The sequence below is a fragment of the Pygocentrus nattereri genome, chromosome 16 (genome assembly GCF_015220715.1).
Source record: "Pygocentrus nattereri isolate fPygNat1 chromosome 16, fPygNat1.pri, whole genome shotgun sequence".
In the NCBI taxonomy this organism is placed as follows: domain Eukaryota; kingdom Metazoa; phylum Chordata; class Actinopteri; order Characiformes; family Serrasalmidae; genus Pygocentrus; species Pygocentrus nattereri.
In genome coordinates this window covers 32,894,936-32,913,595 of record NC_051226.1, presented here as the reverse complement: position 1 = coordinate 32,913,595, position 18,660 = coordinate 32,894,936, and the positions used below count along the sequence as shown (strand labels likewise).

Sequence of the window (18,660 nt, the reverse complement as noted above, 5' to 3'; positions counted from 1 at the left end):
ACATAGGCAGTTGTGGGCTGGAGGTTAGGGAGGTCGCCGGTTTGAACCCCAGAGCTGACAGTATGTGACTAAGCTGCCCTTGAGCAAGACACCAAACCCCCGTCCCCGGGTGCTGCGGATAGGGCTCCGGGCAAGTGTGCTCACTGCCCCTTACTGTGTGTGTGCTCACTAGTGTGTATGTGGTGTTTCACTGCATGGATGGGTTAAAAGCTGAGGTGAAATTTCCCCGATGTGGGACTAATAAGGGTCTCTTAATCCGTTTCATACACAGCTAGCACTTCTGTAGAAGGTATATGATGTGTATTCACCTTTGAGGAGTATTATGTACTGTATACTCCATATATGCAGGTATATTTGCCTCTGCATGTATATGATGTCTACTGACCTTTGAGGAGAATTGTTCACTGTATATACTATATATCGCTGTTGTCGGAACAAAACCTTGTATCCCGATTTTTATCGATTTTCAGTTGACAAAATTTGAAAATGCATTTTGGTCTGTATATTGTGTGTAAATTTCATAAAGCATGGACCAACAGAAATGGCCAAAAATGACTTGAAAAAAAAAACTGCTTCCATTGACTTACAGTAATGTATGTTTTTTCCGTCTCCTGTAAAGTTACCATTTTGGAGATATGAGGTTTTATTCTGACAACAGCGATATGTATGTATATGGCATTCATACATTAATACAGTTTTAATGAATTGAATTAAAGAGTGTAGTGAGTCGGAAATTCCACCCATCTTTAAACCACTACACCACTGACAGAGATTAAGATAAGTGATTGTGTAGGCACTATGCTAGTTAGCGCCATGTTAGTTGGTGGGGTATAAGCCCCCATTACTTGTCAGCTACATTAGCCTAGTCGCTCCAATTTCGAAACCAAAGAAGCAACCTTCAGACACCAGGCATGTTGAGTTTGATTGACTACATTCTCGCCAAACTATCGCTTTAATAGCCTGAAGTGAGCTTCGCCTCCCGGTAAAACTGCTGTTACCCAGCCAGACTCTGTCTTGCTGCCCTGTTTGCTTTAAACCTGCCTAATATATCATCATAAACGTAACAGCTCTCCTCCGTACGGCCCAAATCCTCATGGCGACAAGATTTAACACAGCACTTCCCCACTACCCCGCTCGCCGTTTAGTATAAACATCGCTTATACCGTTTATGAATGTGGCAAGGAGGATATTTTTAGCAATAATTATGCGCATCTCCCTGCAGTTGTTGTAGCTGAGTTAGAGTTATGGAGCTGGGCTAATTATAATGCAGTACAGCAGCAGCGGTTATGAAAAGTGTTTGTTTGCCATTCAGAATGCCTGATAATGTGAATGCAATTTTGTCAGCCCTGTTTTGCATTTTAACACATAAACATTGCTACAGGCTGGAAATTTTACATCCATACCTCATTTATGCGAAGTAGAAGAGGAACATTTTTGTATCTAAATCAAATGTGTCATGTAATTGGGATATTACGCTGCTGTCAAATCAGAACCTCGTATCCCCAAAATGGTAACTTTACAGGGGAAGGACAAAACATGCTTTACTTTTAATGCAAGTCAATGGAACCAGACGTCTTTCCAAGTCATTTTGGGCCATTTCTGTTGGTCCATTCATCGTGAAATTTACACACAATTTAAAGGACCGTGGACACTTTCAGATGAAGTCTGAAAACTCAGTTTATATATTTTGCCTCACCTATGGTCATGAGCTTTGGGTAATGACCAAAAGAATAAGATCGCGAATACAAGCGGCCGAAATGAGTTTCCTCCGCAGGGTGTCTGGACTCTCCCTTAGAGATAGGGTGAGAAGTTCAGTCATCCGGGAGGGACTCGGAGTAGAGCCGTTGCTTCTTCACGTCGAGAGGAGCCAGCTGAGGTGGTTCGGGCATCTGGTTAGGATGCCTCCTGGACGCCTCCCTCGGGAGGTGTCACAGGCAAGTCCACCTGGGAGGAGACCCCGGGGAAGACCCAGGACACGCTGGCGCGACTATATCGCCCAGCTGGCCTGGGAGCGCCTCAGAATCCCCCTTGGAGAGCTGGTGGAAGTGGCTGGGGAAAGGGAGGTCTGGGCTTCATTGCTTAGGATGCTGCCCCCGCGACCCGAACCCCGGAGAAGCGGAAGATAATGGATGGATGGATGGATGGCACGTATGTCCAATATTTCATGCTTATAAATATGCACATAACATATTATTTATGTGTACTCAATTTACTGGCCATCGACTATTATGCACCGCAGAGTTCTCCGTCGGAATTAATATGATATGGTGCGGCCAGGTTGGAAGTGGATACAACAACAGTAACTCTAGATTTCTAAGGGGTAAATAAACAGTAATTGCACTGTATTATGAGGGCAAATCCCAGACAGCAGTCCTATATGAGTGTTGGTTGACTACTGGGTAGATGTCAGGCATGCGGACCAGACTAGGGCCAGATCCTGGACAGCTTCATACTGTTTTGCCCCATTCTTACATTTTGTGGGACAATTCTGGCGTGAACATTGTGGACCAACAATGTAGTTGGGCCAGACTGGGACCAGATTTGGGCCATGTCCTTTACTTCTGCTCACTTTACAGTGTGTGGGCCAGACATGGGCCAAGGACCAAGCCATATACTGGGCCAGAACAAACCAAGGATGCGGCCCACAAGTGACCAGACAAATTTTGCAAACTAAGATTTCAGGCCAAATTGAATTATAGTGGCTTAACAGCACTCACCACCCAACTCGGCCTACCAACACCACACCACCCTGCTGGAAAACTCAGCAAAGCTAGCATTTATGCTGTTGCTGGTTTAGCTGGTCACTCAGCCTGGTCATGCTGGTTGACCAGCATCCAAAACACAATAATGCTGTGCTGGTGTTTCTAGCCGGGCAGCTAAGGAGAAACAGGTGGGTCCTCTAATGCGTTGTTCTGACCTTCTCCATAACAATCTCCTATTGTAGTGGCTCAGAGCGCCATGGCATGTTCCTCGTCTATTTTTAGAGCGGTTTAAAGCTCGTGACTCTGCTGGCATCCCATTCCTCCTCACCTCTACTATCCCTCTCCTCCTCTACACCTCTGAAGTTTGCCAATTTAACTTTGTACTGAACCTCTGAGGCTAATGGAGCTAACACGTAATGGAAGCTTCTTAGCAGAACAGTTAGCATGGTGCTAAGAGTGTACCTACATCACTACAGGGTCGCCTCAAACCCTGTTGGTCTCAAATGGGCTTGTTTACGTGATTTATAGCTCTGAATGATTCACCATTCTCTATAAAAATGAGCATAAGTAAGTTAGTATAGCTCAGTGCCCAGACAGCAAGAGGATACAGGGCCACTTTTGGCCCGCTAACGTCAAAGCGTTCAGTTTCCCTTCGTTTTTGTCCCTTTGCTCTTCTCTTTAAATCATTTTAACAGTGATATCGTAAACAAAGGCAGCTGCACAGCTGTAACCAATGTAGCAACAGCATTAAAAAATCATTTTATATCAGGCGTAGTCATTGTTCTCTCAACTGCAGTAATATTAAAAATTATAGCTTGTATGCAGGACAGTAATATGGGTGGTCTGAGGGTGGACCAGCTGTGGCAGCGACTGATATATGCTGCTATCTGGCTGTAGCAGCCAACTTAGCCTGAATTCTGTCTATAACATAGCCCATGTTTGTAGATAACAGGGTCATACAGAATGAGGAGGCACATCAGCAAGTCTGTTGACAGAGTTTGAGGCTAATTTGTGAGGAGTTAGCACCATGCTAAGCGTTTTGCTAGGAAGCTACCTGTACTTACAGATAGCTCCAGCACTAAAGCTAACGAAGCAAACTTCAGACGCCAAGCTCGTCTTGACAGATGGACTGTACTTTAAGAAAGAGTGGAAATGGGGGGGGAATTTGATTCTTTTACCACTTTAAATTACCTCATGAATTCCCTTTTAGCAAAGTTTGACTTCTTGAAATGTTGAATTTCTGACTAGGTGATGAAGCTAAGCCAGTCTCTTTACTCGTCTCTGTCTTGGGATGGGACGGAAAGTTCCAGAAGAATGTTCCTTCCTGTTACAATCCAGCATCCTCTTGGGGAAATCTGACTATATTTGGTCACAACAGCTCGTCTGGCCACTCTGCTAAAGCTATACATCTTTAATGGACATGCGCACAGTCGGTGGTCTTCGGAGGGAACCCCTGCTAACTGCTTTGTGCTAATCTCGCCGTGTTTAGCACCACTAGAGACAAAATGATGGCTACATCATTCTTACAGAAGATGTAATGGGAATGGTGCTTTTATAAGATTAGATCCTTTATTAGTCCAACACTGGGGAGATGCAGTGTTCCAGCAACAAAGGGACAGCAAGGAACTCAAGAAAAAGAGAAGAAGTCAAAAAAAAAAATGATAAAGGGAAATGTGGACCTTTTTTTCTTCTCCCAGAGAAGCCGGTTCGCTGTTAATAAAGCCAGCATCCGTCTCCTCCAGGCTTTTTCCTCTGTTCTGCTTGAGTGCTGTGTAAATAATGTAGAAGCATAGAGAACAAGGCATGTCGTCCATCTGCTGGTCCGGGATGAGCTCTCTGTTTCCAAAATGTTCCGTCAGCTGATCCACAAAAAATCCCCCCCAAAAACAGGAGTACATTTCTGTCTGTTTACCGTTAAGAGCGCTGCGTCAGGTTCTTTCTGGCTTCATTTTCAGAGGAGAAAACAGTAGCAGCATTCAGGGAGCATGGATTCATGAACATTGTGAATGCTAACTTATCAACTCTATGCTAACTTAATTTTGTTCATGACAACTCATTACCTGTATTAGTGCTAGCATGATAGCTCTATTAATGCTAACCCTGTAGTTTTATTCATAACGTATTAGCTGTGTTAATGCTAGCATGATAGCTCTATTAATGCTAACCCTGTAGCTTTATTCATAACTCATTACCTGTATTAATGCTAGTATGATAGCTCTATTAATGCTAACCCCATAGCTTTATTCATAACTTATTAGCTGTGTTAATGCTAGCATGATAGCTCTATTAATGCTAACCCCGTAGTTTTATTCATAACTTATTAGCTGTGTTAATGCTAGCATGATAGCTCTATTAATGCTAACCCCGTAGCTTTATTCATGATTCATTACCTGTATTAGTGCTAGCACGATAGCTCTATTAATGCTAACCTCGTAGCTTTATTCATAACTCATTAGCTGTATTAATGCTAGCATGATAGCTCTATTAATGCTAACTTTACAAATTTATTCTTGATAACTCATTAACTTTATTAATTTATTAACTCTGAGTGTTAACTGTATTAATTCTCAGTGATCGACTGTATTAATGCTAACTTATTGAGTTTATCAATGCTAACTTATTCATTTGAATGCTAGCTTATCAGCTCCATTAATGCTTAATAATCACCTTTATTAATGCCATCCTCTAAACTTTAATAATGTTAACTTAGTCACATTATAAATGCTAGCTTAATATTAGCCATAGAAATGCTAATGTGCAATCTTTATTAAAACCGTCTTCTTAACTTAAGTAATGGCAACTTATCTACTCATAAGTCATATCTACTACAACTTATCTACTCATAATAACTTAGCTCTGGTTGATTCCCAGAGGCGAGAAATTCCTCAGATTGAATGCTTCACGATCACTGCTCTACTAAGAAACCTGTAATATTTTGCTATTGCAAACACATGGAAATGTTTATGGTAAGCACCAGGCTTTCTGTGGTGTCTGCCCAAAGGCCTGCTGTCTTTATCTGCTGGTATTTGTCAGACAAATGACCTCCTAACAAAACCAGGCAGCATGGAAAATTCTAGAAACGTCTGCTCTCCTCTGCAGTTTGCGCTGTTTATATTAGCTGAGCTCATATTTTGTCATGTGTTTCAGTCCTTATAGTAGAGCTAATACACTTAGTATGACAAAGGGCTATATTAAAAAATCATCAAATCTGTTGGCTGGATATGTTTTTAAATTTCATTGGTTCGTTTTTATTGTTTCATTTTCTTCTATTAAAAATTACACACACACACACACACACACACACACACACACACACACACACACACCAGGCTGCATTAACACTTAGCTTCTTTTTGCTTTGTTGTGTACCACTGAGTGTTGTTGGAGAAAGGGGGTCATTACATTGCAGTGCATGCTGGGGATTGTAGTGCAATGAAATGTGAGACTAATATTAATCAAAATTTTAAATAATTTCATGGACCAGACTGCATTTCACAGGCCTTGTGTTCCATCAAAATCCACTGTTTAAAATGCTGTTGAAGCGATAGTGAGGTGAAAAATTTACCTTTTCTCTCGGTTCAATGAAAATATTGCTGAAAACCCGAGACTTGTTTAGTCTGATGTTTGCTTCTTAAGTTTTAGCCCTGAAGCTAAAATGCTAAATGTAGCTAACAAGTACCTTATCAAGCCAGCAGACTGATATATGCTGCTATCTGGGTGTAGCAGCCAACTTGGCCCGAATTCAGCCCATAATGTAGCCCTTGTTTGTGTGATATGGAATGAGAAGACGCACAAGCAAGTCTGTTGACACAGTTTAAGGCTAATGTGTGAGGATTTAGGCATCAAGTTAGCACCATACTACGTGTTTTGCTAATGAGCGTCCTTTACTTACAGATAGCTCCAGCGCTAAAGCTAAAGAAGCAAACTTCAGGCACCCAACATGTGGACTATACTTCAAGAATAGTTTGGTGAAAAATCTGCCTTTTTTCACAGTTTAGATAAAATATTGTTGAAAATCCAAGACTTGTTTAGTCTGATGTTTGCTTCTTAAGTTTTAGCCCTGAAGCTAAAACGCTAACGCAGCTAACAAGTAACAGAAGCGTATACCCCAACAAATATAGAGGTGGGCGATATGGCAAATATCTAACATCACAATACTTCAAGAAATTTTCATGATACACAGCATGTTCCAATATTTTTTCAGACATCTGATCAGTTGGAACTGAAGAAAAGAATGTCCATTTTATAAAATACATACACAGCCATTACCATGTCTTGGGATGTCTTAAGACAAAATGTTTTCTTAGGTCATGCCTCGTCTTCGAGACACACAGAATAATTACTTCTGTGTCTTAAGAAGTGAACTTTCGTGTCTCAAGACAAAGACAGTGTCTTCACTCCTACGTTCTTGACATAAGAAAATGTCTCAAGATATCTTATAAACACTGTCAAGACATCTTAAGACACACTTTATGTACTGTCAAAAGCTGTGAACCTAATGATTTTTATTTAAAAAATAAAAAAGTAGCCTCGTAGCTTCAGTGTAAAACTACGATGCAAAGTTTAGACACCAAGCTACATGTGGAGTTAGAGGGAAAACAGTGTGAATTTGACTATTTTTGCCTTCCTGTCTCTGTTATGTCTGTCGGTTTGTTGGAAATGGATTGTGTAAACCACTCTAAGCTGGTCTGCTGTAGTAAACGCTGTGGTTTGTTTTGGGGGCAGGGCAGCGTTAGGCCTCTCTACACCTCACTGGGTGTCTGTGCTTCAGAGAAATGGTGGCCCATGCAAGATTCACTGCTTTTAAACCATAGTGGGTTGGATACACACTTTGTGTACGCTCCCTTCAGGGGGTCTTTTTGTTTCGGCACGCAGCAGAACCCAGTAGTTCTTTAGTACAGAGTTTTCTCAAAGGAAACCCACACCGTCACACATGAGCTGCTCAGGAACAGGAAGTGTGCAGAGGTGTTTTACAGCATGCATTGAGACTAATACAATGTGTAGTTTAGCTCTCGTAAGTGTTTGTATGGGGGAAAGGCGAGGGTGGGTGGTTAGTAAAGAAAATGGTTCTCTATAGAACCAAAATTAGGTCTGCTGTTGTAATAAGCTTGCATCACAACAGTAGAAGACCTCTTTGTGGTGCGATGTACAACCATCTACAATTCATTCGCCATCAATCTGAAGAACCCTTTTATGATGATTTTATGATAAGGGTTGTTCATGGTTCTAGAATTTTCTGTACTAAAGAACCCTTGAAGAACTTTTTCAAGTTTGTAGTGTAACCACGGAAATGCCCAGATAGTGAACATATATTGGTCCACTGGCTGGATCAAGTGGCCCCAGTACTGTCCTGCATATGAGGCCTAACTAATTTTTAATCTCCTCAAACAGGTTTTTAAGCCCAGGTTATAATTCTGTTTCTATCATCTGGATCAGCATTATTATGGGCAGTAAGTATAGACCTGCTGTCCTCTGTAGAAACTACAGTATGCATGACAGACATGCTTTAGACGCTGTTCATGAAAGACTTGATAAGGGCAGAGTGCTTGCTCTATTCATGGCCGACGTCAGTCACACTTTAAAGCGATTACAGTGTTTCAGTGCATAATCAGTGTCGTCTGGGGAAATGCCTACGATTCGTCAGCCTGTGTAAACACAATGAGACAGCAGACTGTGCTCATATTTAAATAAATTCCTGTGACTCACTAGACCATGGGCGTCCAGCTGCACTTCTGGGTGACCACAGCACTGAGTAGTCCTCTGATAGCTAGCTAATGCAGCAGGAAGACTCTACACTCTAGACCAGAGATCAGTAACAGGCGGACCACGGTCTGAGTCCAGACCCAGACGCTGTCCTATGGGCCTATAACTGATAACCTACAGAGAATTATTTAATTTTGACTGGTGGTCCTATTTTAGTTGGCGTAACTTTTCTAGCATTTACAGTATGGATTTAGAAGCTCAGGAGACTCACAGACCAATTGCATGCATTGCAAATATCACACGTGACGGTACTCAGCCAATCAGATCTGTGTATTATGATGAGCACTGAGACTTGAGAGAGTGGTGCACACACAGGGGAAGAACGAGGCAAGAAACACCAGTTGGAGAAGAAAGTGAGCCAGATTATTTACATAGCGTTCTCTAAAAAGAGAACACAGACAATAAATATTGTTGAAATATGATTCGACATTCAGCTGCCGACTACAAGAGATGTTGATATACCTACTAGGCTACTTCAGTTTACGGTCTTTGGCACTGAATCATAATGCAAGCAAGACATTATGTTGTTCCGGACATTTGCTTGAGAAAATTGTCTTTGATTGGACGCTGAATTTTAATTAAAGACCCCTGCTCTAGACTCTAACTCTAAACGTCAGCACCTCTGTGTCAGAACCTGCACCGATTAGGCATCAGAAACGTTCTAGTCGTCCAAAATGTAGGAAGTATTCTTTTTTGTTTCTAGCAGAGGGTTTATTTCTAGAAATCAGACTGTGTGACTCTGTGCATTAAAATAAAGTTAAATGTTCGCTTTGGCATTTTGTAGTGAAAGAACATTGTGAGTAATAGATTTGCTTTGCTTCTGGCTCTGGCAGGGTAAAATAATAATATATGGTACAGAATGTCACTTTGGAAAAACTGAATACTTGAGGCAATGGCGGATGACAATTGTAGCTAAGCAATTACTGGAGTGGTTGAGAAAGGAGGGCAGAACTTGGTGGAGAGTAATGATATAATTGGCCATAATACCATTACAGCACTCACCCATTTGACTGGGTAGGCCTGTGATTAATTGGGGTAGACCTGCCTAGTCAATGGTTCATTCATGCTGAAAGTTCGACACTTGAAAATGAAGAAAAAGGTAGTTTTCCAACATCATGTAGGTCAATTCAGATACTCAGTGTGGATGAATATTTAGCCATTTCCCCCATTTTCCTGACGCCTCATCTGCGTTTGAGTCTTAATGTAAAGTGTGTAAGTAGCCTCGGGCTGTGAATGACTTGCTTTGAGGTTCCATAGTTCATTAACGCTGCTTCTGCTGATGTTTCAGGTCTCTGTAAGTCTTCCAGTAGACAGGTACGTTATTAAACTTACCCCATCATGTGCTCACCACATCCTGCTTTACACCAGGCTCCCGCGAGGAAAGCTTTGTGTGTGTTTTGCTGCATGCTGCATGTGCTGTGTCCATTGAGGGTCTGTCTGTCTAAGTGTGGTGTTCAGCTCACGAAGGCAAGCATTTGTTGTGGTCACTGGAGTGCAAACATTTAACTAAGGAGTCTGTGTTTAAGTAAACCATTAACGTACTGTATTTTGGCTGACGGTAAAGCTGCATGATGAACCGTCTCACACAGACTCATTTTACCAGAAACTAGCTCCACCTCGCTGGTGTAGACTGTAGCTCATCTATTGATGTGCAGTTTGTCTTAGTACAAATACAAGGCATGTGTTTCTAATAATGTGGCCAGTTAATGAAAGTACAAGGTAGGTGTTTCTAATAAAGCGGCCAGTGAGTGGAAGTACAACATTGGTGGTATTAATAAAGCGGCCATTGAGTGGAAGCATAAAGTAGGTGTTTCTAATAAAGCGGCCATTGAATGGAAGCACAAAGTAGGTGTTTCTAATAAAGCGGCCATTGAGTGGAAGCCCAAGGTAGGTTTTTCTAATAAAATGAGCAGTGAGGTGAAGCACAAGGTGGGTGTTTCTAATAAAGTGGCCAGTTAGTGGAAGGACAAGGTAGGTGTTTCTAATAAAGTGGCCAGTGAATGTACACTATATAATGACATGGCACTGACAGAAGCTGAAGTCTATGGTGAAAGTTGCTTCTCCATATTGACTGTTGTCTTTTTGTGTTGTGACTTACTGTATGATATGCAACAAGGATCAGTTTTTCATTTGCTTAATGAAAGATGTAAAAATCCAAAATTTGCTGAACTTCATATCCATATTTCACTGTTTATTGAAATGTATAATTTCATTAGCAACTGTAACACAGTTCTAATATCCCAACGTCAAAATGAATGCAGTTTAACAGACACATTCGCACCAACGTCGTGTATGTGTTTGATTTGTATTTATCAGTGATTCAGTCTCATCGCACCATAAAATCTTCTTCATACCTTAATCACCCATCTGTGCATTCTTATTTAAATGGTCCATATTGTGGAAAACCCTTTTATTTTTTATTGATATCCATCCATCCATCCGTTTTCCAAGCCGCCTCTCCCTCAGGGTCGTGGGGGGGGGGGTGCTGGAGCCTATCTCAGCAGTCATTGGGCGGAAGGCAGGATATATCCTGGACAGGTCGCCAGTCCATTGCAGGGCAGACATACATACATACACGCACACTCACACCTAGGGGCAATGTAGCATGTCCAATTGGCCCGACTGCATCTAAACTGAAAAGGCAGCCTGTTTTGAATTCATTGGTCTTGTGATGTCATGGAATCCAACTCCTTTATACTTAACTGCCTATTCAGCCTACATCAGTTTAGCTCCGCTCATTCAAGCTGAAATGATAAGGAATGATTCAGGCTGCCCACCCCCCGGTTATAACAGCCTCCACTCTTCTGGGAAGCTTTCCACAAGATTTTGGAGTGTGTCTGTGGGAATTCGTGCCCATTCAGACTAAAGAGCATTTGTGAGGTCAGACACTGAAGTTGGACAAGAGGGTCTGGCTCACAGTCGACGTTCCAGTTCATCCAAAGGTATTCAGTAGGGTTGAGGTCAGGGCTCTGTGGAGGCCACTGGAGCTCCTCCATACCAAACTGGTCACTCCATATCTTTATGGAGCTGCTCTGTGCTCAGGGGCTCAGTCATGCTGGAACAGGAAAGGCTCATATAACTGTGTAAAATTGGGGATTGGGGTGATGAAGCCTGTCCATCGCAGGGCAGACAGACAGACACTCACACACAGGGGCAATTTAGCATGTCCAGTTGGCCTGACTGCATGTCTTTGGACTGTGGGAGGAAACCGGAGAACCCGGGACCATGCAAACTCCACATAGAGAGGACCCCGGTCACCCGGCCAGGGAATCGAACCCAGGCCCTCCTCACTGAGGCGACAGTGCTACCCACCGCGCCACCGAATTTTAAAGCAGTGGACATCAAATACAGGGGAACAAGTTCCATTAACAGCCATACATACCCGTGCCATAATACTACCTCCATCATGCTTTACAAATAAGTTGGTATGCTTTGGATCATGAGCAGTTCCTTCCCTTCTCCAAACTCTTCTCCCCTCATCATTCTAGTGTAAGTAGATCCTTGTCTCATCTCTCTTTAGAGCTGAACAGGCTTCCTGTCGTCCTGTTCACTGGCTTTACCAATTGTTTACATCCTGTTGGAAGGTCTTTTGATCTGATCAACTGAGGTTTTTTTTTTCACCAGCTAAAGAATTCTGTCATTCACAGCAGTTGTTTTTCTTTTTAAGAAGTAGTTAATTTGGCGGGACGTAATGTTTTTGCTGTCTCAAATCCTTGATGGCTTGCTTCACTGGCAGTGACAGCTTTTTGCACTTCATATTGAGAGTTAACAGCAACAGATGCCAAATTCAAACTGCACACTTGAAAACAGTCCTTTCTAGACCTGCTTACTTTTAAATTAAATGATGAGAGTAAAATCCACGAAACAGCTGAGTAGCCAGTTGTCCAGCTACCTTTGAGTGTATGGGGAGTCTGTGAATGAAATTACAATTCCAACACCATTCAGCTGATTTGGATGTAAGTAGCTTTAAATTAATTTAATTTCAACTCCAATATGCTGTGGAAGACTGAAATAACAATAATTTAGTCAGTCAATGTCCAAATGTTTGTTGACCTCAATAAGTACTGAATGGACACTGAATAAGTACTGTGACATATTGTGTATCGATACTGTTTCTTACAGTATCATGATATTGTATTTTTGCCATATCACCCACCTCTGTATTATTATAGTCAATCGTGTTAGATTATAACATTCCAAAATTGACGTAAATATAAATTAATTAAGCTCTCTGATCCAAGCTCTGAGTAACCGGTGTCCAAACTAGTGACCTGCTTGTTCTCAGCTTTAATCTGGACCTAATCTCCTGGATTAATGCTAATTAATGCAGCTGGTGGTGCTGTGAAGCTCTAGAGGCAGCTCTGAGATCAGTCAGTAGGGTAGTAATACATCTTCAGCAATCAATACTACAGAGCCTGTGCTGGTGGTGTAGTGGTAGTTGGCTGAATCAATAACAGTCCCTGAAGACCCCTAGCGCTATATTAGCATACAATACCTCTGTAAGATGATTAAACTCGTTCTAGATAACAGTGTTTGCCAAATGCTATAAATGTAAATGAGAAACAGAGAGAGATTAGCGCTTAACTTGTGGACTTGGACTTTGCTCAGTAGACACTGATTAACCCTGTCAAGGCAAGCAACAGAGAGAACCTGAACTGCCATTTTCAAAACATTCCAAGCTTCATTAATCATCATCTGTTGAGTAAAGGACCCTGCTAAAAATTCAGCTAAGATCAACTTTTGCTAGTAGCTGGTTTTAGATGGTCTTAGCTGGTCTTCAGTGGTCTAGATGCTTAAAATAATTGCTCTTCAAGGGTTCTTTAGCAAAGAAAATGGTTCTATGCAGTACCATGAACACACAACGAACCCTCTGCTTGACAAAGTGAAGTGAAATGGTTCTTCAGATTGATGCAGAATGTGCTGTATGTGGTTCTGTATAGCAGCAAAAAGGGTTCTTCTGTTGTTAAGATGTCAAGCTTGTTAACTGATACTTTTTTAATCTCATAAATGGGGAAATTCCATCTCCGCATTTAACCCATCCGTGAAGTGAAACACCACATACGCACTAGTGAATACACAAACACACACACACACACTTGCCCTATCCATGATGCCCGGGGAGAAATTGGGGGTTAGGTGTCTTGCTCAAGGACACCTCAAATCATGGACTGTTGGCACTGGGGATCGAAGCAGCAACCTTCCGGGCACAGGGCTAGTTCCCTAACCTCCAGCCCACTACTGCCTGAGGAGGTGCACCATTCCCGGAGGTACTGCAATACCAGGTTGATGCGTGGAGCGGACAGAGCAAGCCCCTCTTCCTTCTCCCTGTTCTAAAAATCTATTTAATATGTAGTTCTCATATAGAGGATGTATCAGATATTAAACTGATAAGAACAGATACTACACTTGATCTTAGCCCAAAGGCCGAGAAGCGATGTAACGATTGAAGAACCCCTTGTGGTGCTATACAGAACCATATACGGCACATTCTGCATCAGTCCGAAGAACCGTTTCACCCTGAAAAGAACACTTAAAGCATGAAGTAGTTTTATATAGAACCCACGCTTCTAAACAGAACTTTTCTAAAGAACCCTTTAAGAACCCATCTCTTCTTAAAAGTGTAGGTTCTTCATTTTCTCCACAAGTTCAAGATTTCTCTCAAAAAATGTAGACTAAACAATACATCACAGATGTTTGTACCACCAGAATCATATGATTAAATATTAAGCATGTGCTATACCAGTTAACATGACTTGCTAGTTAGCTAGCCAGCTAATCTTAGCACGTGCCAGTGCTTGTTTAGCCTTGCTAGCTTCGATTTGTAATCTTATTAAGCAGGTTTTTCATGTTTTTTTTCTCTTTAAAATGTTAAAATGCTAAGTAACACGCCACAGATGTTGTTTACAGGACAATAAAATTAAGTATATTTGCTAACCAGCTAACGTTTGGCTGCCATTTGAACATCTGTAAATGTAGGTAGCTCTGTTTTCTACATAGACGTTCATTTTCTATATTCCTTGCATTAAAGGTGATACAGTGATTAATAAGATTGGGCTAACACTAAGCACACAGGCTACGTGGCACAAAGCAGGCGATTTTTACAGCCACAACAATGAAGAAATGCTAGCTGCTAGTCATGCTAACTAGCCATGCTAACTGTTCCATGTGACCTAATCTGAAATCCTGAGTTCAGCTTTTCTGCAGGGAGCTCTGTGTGCTACTGGGTTAAAGAGTGATGAGGTAGATTGAATATGACCAGCAGAGCTGCAGCACGAGCTCGGTCCATTTGGTACAAGTGCTGACAGAGCAGTATCGCTAAAACGCTGCCTGTAACGTCTCTCAGAAAAAGAGTGAGAGAAGATTCGTCAGTGCCTGTTAGGGTCAAAATTTCTGATTTTAAAGGAATAGTTCAGCGGCAAAAATCCAAGTTAGACAATTTTCCACTCACCCCAAATGGATTAGATCGGCGGCCACGTGTTTGGGGTCCAAATTTTGCTTCTTAAGTTTAGAATTGGACTGGCAAGGCTAACACTGCCCTAACTAACAGTAGCCGAAATCATTTCTGTAAAAATGTCAGCAAAAGCTTCACTAAGGTCCTGCAGACTTGTAGATGTGGTTGAGCACATATGGGCAGCTATTTTAGACAGCAAGGTCTGTATTTACAGGCCATCACAAGAGTAGCAGCGCTGATTTAGAATCACATGTGACAGTGACTGTCGTGGCTGGGGCCAGTTTTTATTAACATTGTAGTGAAAACCAGCCCTAGTGTTGTCTGAAGTGACTGCATATATGCAGGCATAAAATCATGACCACCTTCTTGTTTCTGCATTCATTGTCCATTTTATCAGCTCCACTTACTATGTTTAAAAACTCCAGCAGCACGGCTGTGTCTGATCAACTCAGACCAGCACAACACACCCTAACCTACTACCACCACAGCACTAAGAATGATTCACAACCCAAATAGTACCTTCTCTGTGAGGGTCCATGCGGGTCCTGACCACTGAAGAACAGGGTAAAAGGGGGTAACAAAGTATCAGAGAAACAGATGGACTACAGTCTGTAACTGTAGAACTACCTGAAGTTCACCTGTACAGTAAGTGGAGCTGATAAAAATGGACAATGATCATAGAAACAAGGACAATGTTATGCCTGATCGGTGTGTGTAGCAGCACTATATATATATATATATATATATATATATATATATATATATATATATATATATATATATATATATGATGTAAAGGTTTGGTACCTTTTTGTGTACGCACTTAAAAATGATTTTTCATGGGTTCTTTAGTAAAGGCTATGACTTCTATATATACTCAGATCATAAGTTCTATGTAGAGTCATTTCATCCTTGAAATGGTTCTTCAGATTGACGAAGATCTGTTATATTTAGAAGCTTTTTAAAAAAATCTCTCTTTTGTTAAATATAACACATACAGCATCAAACTGAAGTCCCCATGCAAAGAGCTACTAAAGCATGAAACGGTTCTATGTAGAACTCATGTTCCTACATATAACCACTGCCTTTAAGAACCACCTTTTAGTGTCTACCACATGCCTTGGTAGCATCGCTATTTTGAAAATACCATTTATTTTTTTATACAGAAAAGCAGCCAAGGTCTCCCGAGTGGCGCATCCATCTAGGCGTTGGCCCTATCATTAGGAGATCGCAAGTTCGATCCCTGGTGATGCTACAGCCGTCTGTAGCCGGGAGCCCAAGACAGCACAATTGGCCTCACTCTCTCTGGGTGGGTAGGATGGCCCCCTTTTTCCCCCCATCACTCAACGTCTCAAGGCGTCTGTTAGCTGACGTATCAGATCTGGCGATTGGCGCTATCCTCCGAGCGTGTTCGGCTGTCCTGTGACGTTGCACAGAGGAAGCCTGTGTTAGCCTTCACCCTCTTAATGTTGATGGCATCGTGCGATTGGGGGAGTCCTAACTAATGGGTGGAATTGGAAACGATTAAACTGGGGAGAAACTTCAGGTAAAAAAAAAAAGGCAGCTAATATGATAACTGTGACTACAGAATAAGTTCATTAGCAGAGATCAGCTCTGTTGTGTTGGTAATGCTGCTGTTTATCTGTTATCACCTTCTTTGATCATCTGTAAATGGTCCCATGACTGTGATGGAACAGGAAGGATCTGACTCTGAGTGTTCTAAAAGGTGAAACAGTGTCTGTGACTGTTGCGCAGTGTGTAAGAGAGATAAGCTGGTTTTACTCACTGATGACTGATTCTCTCTTTCCTGATATCACTGCTTCACTGTGGGACGGAAAATCACTTTGAAAAGGCTTTTAGATGATTATACACTCTGTTTTCATAACAATCTCTCTCTTTCCTTCTCTCTCACAAACAGCCACACACATCCATTCACTGTCTATATTGAACCAATACTGTGCATTTCCATCCCACCCATTATTCACATGATAAACAGGAAATTGCATTATCAAGACATGCAAATCAAAAGTGTTTTGTGTAACAAGTTCTGTTTGGTAGCAGGGTTGTAAACACTTGGGCCTTGCCTTAAGTTCATATGATATCCATGGCACTTCTCATCGAATTAGAAAGTCTTTATTATAAAAGCCTAAATGCACTGGTTGACCAATAATATCGGCTGATATTGATGACCCCTGTTTTAGTGACAGCAGTGAAATTATTGCTGATAATTAGAAACATTTTTGGTTGTGGGATTCAAACTACTGACGAACTTTAGGCATTCAATTATTATGAAGTCACACCCTGTTTAACTATAACAGCAATATGGAATAAAGAGACTGTACAAAAAAATAAGCTTAAGACGTTTTCAGTTGGAGACAGTTCTCTACTGCAGGCAGGCCAGTCTAGCAACTGCACTCTCTGATTACATGCAGACTGCTTCTTGGTGTGTCATTTTGAAATAAACATGGACGTCCCTGAAAAAGATGCTGTCTAAAAGGCAGCATCAAAACCCCAAATTGTGTTCATTGTTAATGGTGCTCCCCCTCGCCACCATGACAGACACTGGCTTTACAACTTTATGCTGGTAACAACCTAGATTGTCCTTTTCTTTTTTGGCCTGGAGAACACAACGTCCATTATTTCCATAAACTTAACTAAACCTGTGGTGTATTCAATTAAAATCTAAAATATTAATGTAAAGTCATCAGCTGATGTCAGTTATCAGACTTTTTGGCCTCTTAAAATCAGCATCAACAATTTTCATATCAGTCTGGCCCTATTTTATTATTACATTATAATAAATACTTTCTAATTCAATTACGAGAGTCATGGAGATTCACTTTTAATGCACTGTTAATATCCTGAATAACTGGAAAATTTATGCAGCTTTATTAGTGGAATGTTACTCATAATCTAATACTGACACTGTTGTTGGTGGTGTTGCAGGAGCGTTGGAGGTGTCTCGGAGGAGCCCGTTCGCGTGCTGGTTCAGCTCCATGCTATACTGTTTTGGAGGAGCTGTGCTGTCCGGCATCATCATGGCAGAGGCCCCGGTCGCCCCGCTGGCCAACAGCACCAATGTCCTGCTTGCCTCGCTAATGTGGTGGGTAATACTCTGAGCGGAGAGGCTAACATAAACGATGATATATATTTAACTCAGTTCAGCGCACCTTTTATCATAAAATTCTTCTCGTTTTGGTCTGAAATTCAATGCTGAAGCTACAAAGTGACATGTGAGCAACACTAAAACAGTCCAGAAGCTGACCAAAGGTTACTGAGGGAATGTGGATGACTTCACTCACTAATACACTTGAAGTGACAGTATTATGAGCTGAAGCCCATCAGCAAATTACAAGTGCATGCATGTTGAAACCTACCCTGATCTCATCAGCTCCACTGATCATATAGTTTCACTCTGTCATTCTACAGTTACAGACTGTAGTCCATCTGTTTCTTGACATACTTTGTCACCCTGTCCTTCAGTGGTCAGGACCCCAACAGAGCAGGTATTATTTGGGTGGTGGCTCATTATCAGCAGTGACACTGATGTGGTGGTGGTGTGTTAGTGTGTGTTGTGCTGCTCTGAGTGGGTCAGACATAGCAATGCTGCTAGACTAAGAACCAAAAACATCCAGGCAACAGCTTCCTGTGGGCAGCGTCCGGTGTCCACTGATGAAGGGCTAGAGGATGACCAATACAAACTGTGCAGCAGCAGATGAGCTGTCGTCTCTGACTTTACATCTA

The 18,660-nt window shown here is 41.7% G+C and overlaps 1 protein-coding gene and 1 non-coding gene across 3 annotated transcripts in view; one reads left to right on the top strand and one right to left on the bottom strand.

The window, feature by feature from the left end:
- tmem38b (transmembrane protein 38B) overlaps nt 1-18,660 on the top strand; it is a 49,576-nt gene that overhangs the window by 5,990 nt on the left and 24,926 nt on the right. The window contains exons 2-3 of one of the 2 annotated variants that reach the window (XM_037546109.1): nt 9,754-9,779; nt 17,863-18,019. In XM_037546109.1, coding sequence (XP_037402006.1) covers nt 17,913-18,019 — 107 coding nt within the window. In that variant the 5' untranslated portion in view covers nt 9,754-9,779; nt 17,863-17,912. The remainder of the gene's footprint in view (nt 1-9,753; nt 9,780-17,862; nt 18,020-18,660) is intronic. The other variant, XM_017721058.2, reaches the window with a different exon arrangement.
- On the bottom strand, nt 13,711-13,901 carry LOC119265464. The gene has a single exon (XR_005131660.1). It is a non-coding gene; the product is annotated as a U2 spliceosomal RNA (small nuclear RNA).